At 49.9% G+C, this 2,547-nt stretch overlaps 1 protein-coding gene across 1 annotated transcript; it reads right to left on the reverse strand.

Annotated features, from left to right (window-relative positions):
* Positions 1-590: 590 nt before the first annotated feature.
* On the reverse strand, positions 591-1,781 carry LOC100283821 (uncharacterized). The gene is made up of 2 exons (NM_001156719.2): positions 1,391-1,781; positions 591-1,230 (listed from the first exon to the last, which is right to left on the reverse strand). The coding sequence occupies exons 1-2, from the start codon at positions 1,584-1,586 to the stop codon at positions 800-802; spliced, it is 627 nt and encodes a 208-aa protein (NP_001150191.2). The 5' UTR covers positions 1,587-1,781; the 3' UTR covers positions 591-799.
* Positions 1,782-2,547: the final 766 nt, after the last annotated feature.

Raw genomic sequence — 2,547 nt, forward strand, 5'->3', positions numbered from 1 at the left:
GATCCACAACCACATGTCGATGACTTGTCTTATTTAGCTAGTTTGATCTTATTTCAATTGATGTGCCTGTAACTATACTACAACTCTAAACAATGTCTATGATATGTAAGAACACTAAATGAGTTGTGGGATGTACTCCTTTTTTCTATCTAGGGTTTTCTCACAAGGGTGAGTTTTTACCTAGATAGGTTTTTAATGAGGCAACCATTACACTAAACAACTCAATATTAACTATTTTAGTATGCTTTAACTGTGTTTGTGAATGTCTGAATTTGTGTGGCGTAGTGCTCGGACTGGCCCTGACACTACAGGCTGCTCGGGCCGACCGTGCCGGCGGCACAATACGGCTAAGAAGCCTTAGTGCCGTGCTTGGGCCTAGTTTTAGGCACTAGTACCGTGTCGGCACGGTACGGCTAATAAACGGGCTAAACGAGCCGTGCCAGGGCTGTGTCGGGCTGGCCGTGGCCATTTATACTTGGGTATGCAGGCTGGACCGCTTCCGTACGCGGAGTTGGGCCGTGAGAGCGACACAGACGTTGCTTGAGTCCTTCCCAACTTCCGTAGCCTGCCTGCGTTCGTTGTTTCGAAGATTATGTTGCATGGCGGAGAACACATATGCTCATTTTATTGATTGATGAGTACATGGGAACACAAAGCCCATGAACATGTGTAGTCGACGCGATCGAGTACGTGGTGAGATCGACCGCTGTAGTCTGCATGTTGGACATGAGACAGATGTAAATAAAGCACCCCTGCTGACACGTGCGCAGGACGAATGTGCATACACATACACGCATATCTACTTGACTTGAATGGGGACGTCGATCTTCCTGCGCGCTCGCTCCGTGACCTTGACGACAGTGACCCTGAGCACGCCGGACTTGAGCTCGGCCTGCACGCCATCCCTGCTGTACCCCGCCGGGAGGAGCATCCGGGCATAGACCACCTCGCCGGCCTGGCCCTGCTGTGCCGCCGGCAGCTCCTTGCCATCTGCGGTGCCCCTCCTGCTCTGCTGCTGGGACTGCGAGCCGTACTCTGCGACGCCACCGCCAGCAGGGCTCCGCTGGCCCACCAGCTCCTTCCTCTTCTTGATGACGAGCACGTCTTCGTCGATCTCCACGGTGAGGTCATCCTTGGACTGCCCAGGCACCTCGAACCACAGGTTCACCTTGTCGGCGTCCTCCTCCAGCTGCCACCGTTCCTCACGTGGTGCCACCGGGTGCACCAGAACTGTTATTTTACCGCACCGGTGCTTGATTAATTATTATATGCCAAGCATGCATGCATGCAGCGTTCAATGAAATACAATAGTACTAACTAATATAATCAATGCAATTAAGATATATATTTGCATGCATGTACTGAACGAACCAGAAAAGAAAATCCTCACCGAAGGCAGGGATGTTAAATGGATGCAGATCCGTCTTTGGGTTGTGATCCCCTTTCCGGCCGGCCTCGCAGCACACAGAAAGGGACCGGGGCCTCCGTCGGGAAGCCACCGCCGCCGCCGCCGGTCTCGCGGAGGAGACTGCCGGCCGCACTGGGGACCCGAGGCTCAGAAAGGTGCAAGAAGTGACCGTCGACATTGTCGATCGTACTCGTACGTACTGCCTTGATTTCAAGGTAACTCTCGCTCCCTACTAGCTGTGATCAGCAAGAAAATGTAAGGATGTCTTGTGTGAGAGGTGCAGAAGATATTGTGAAGAAATTTATAGATTGGAGAGGGTACTGCAGTGGGAGACAACTGACAAGAGGTTACCTTTGCTTGGTCCATGAATCAGAAGAATAAAGCGGTTCCTCTGGCGTTGCTTTATGCTGAAGGGATTTGCCACTGCTAGCTGCAAATGATGCCAATCTTGTAGTTGCAAGGCAGAGAAAAGAACGATACCCTGTGTCATGGGTGCAACGCTTGTTTTGTGGTCTAGAGACTAATGGAACCAAATAAAAATTCTAATTAGTGTACGACCTTGGTCCGGCAGGGAAAAAAGAAGAAGATTATTACCAATGGGTTGATTGATTCCTTGCTTCCTTGGGACACACACCGGCAAAAAAAACAATTGCTACGACATCAGCCCGAAAATTTGCTGCCCCCCTCCGCTTGCATGATGTACGACCAGCGATGGATCGATATTGCTCTAAGAGATGTATTGATTTGGCTAGAGGGAATCGGAACTATCTACGCAATTCAAATTTAGACCAGCATACCAGCGATACGTCGAATATATACACAAGATGCAACCATAGTTTATGTTAGGATTTATGGGCTAGACCCAATTGAGAAATTCAAATAAATCCCAGAAAAATCACAAAAGCACATATAAATGTATGGCTATGGAATGGTGGAACCAATAACACAATATTGCTAGTTCTACACTACAGTAAAACAGAGCATTTTCGACGGCCTCCTTATCTCCGACGGCTCTGTACGAGGCCGTCGGAGATAAGGTTATGTCCGACGGCCACAACCGGCGCTCGGAAATAGCGTTTATCTCCGACGGCCTCGTACCGAGCCGTCGGAGATAAGGTTATCTCCGACGGCCTCGTACC

This window comes from Zea mays, chromosome 1 (genome assembly GCF_902167145.1).
Source record: "Zea mays cultivar B73 chromosome 1, Zm-B73-REFERENCE-NAM-5.0, whole genome shotgun sequence".
NCBI lineage: Eukaryota > Viridiplantae > Streptophyta > Magnoliopsida > Poales > Poaceae > Zea > Zea mays.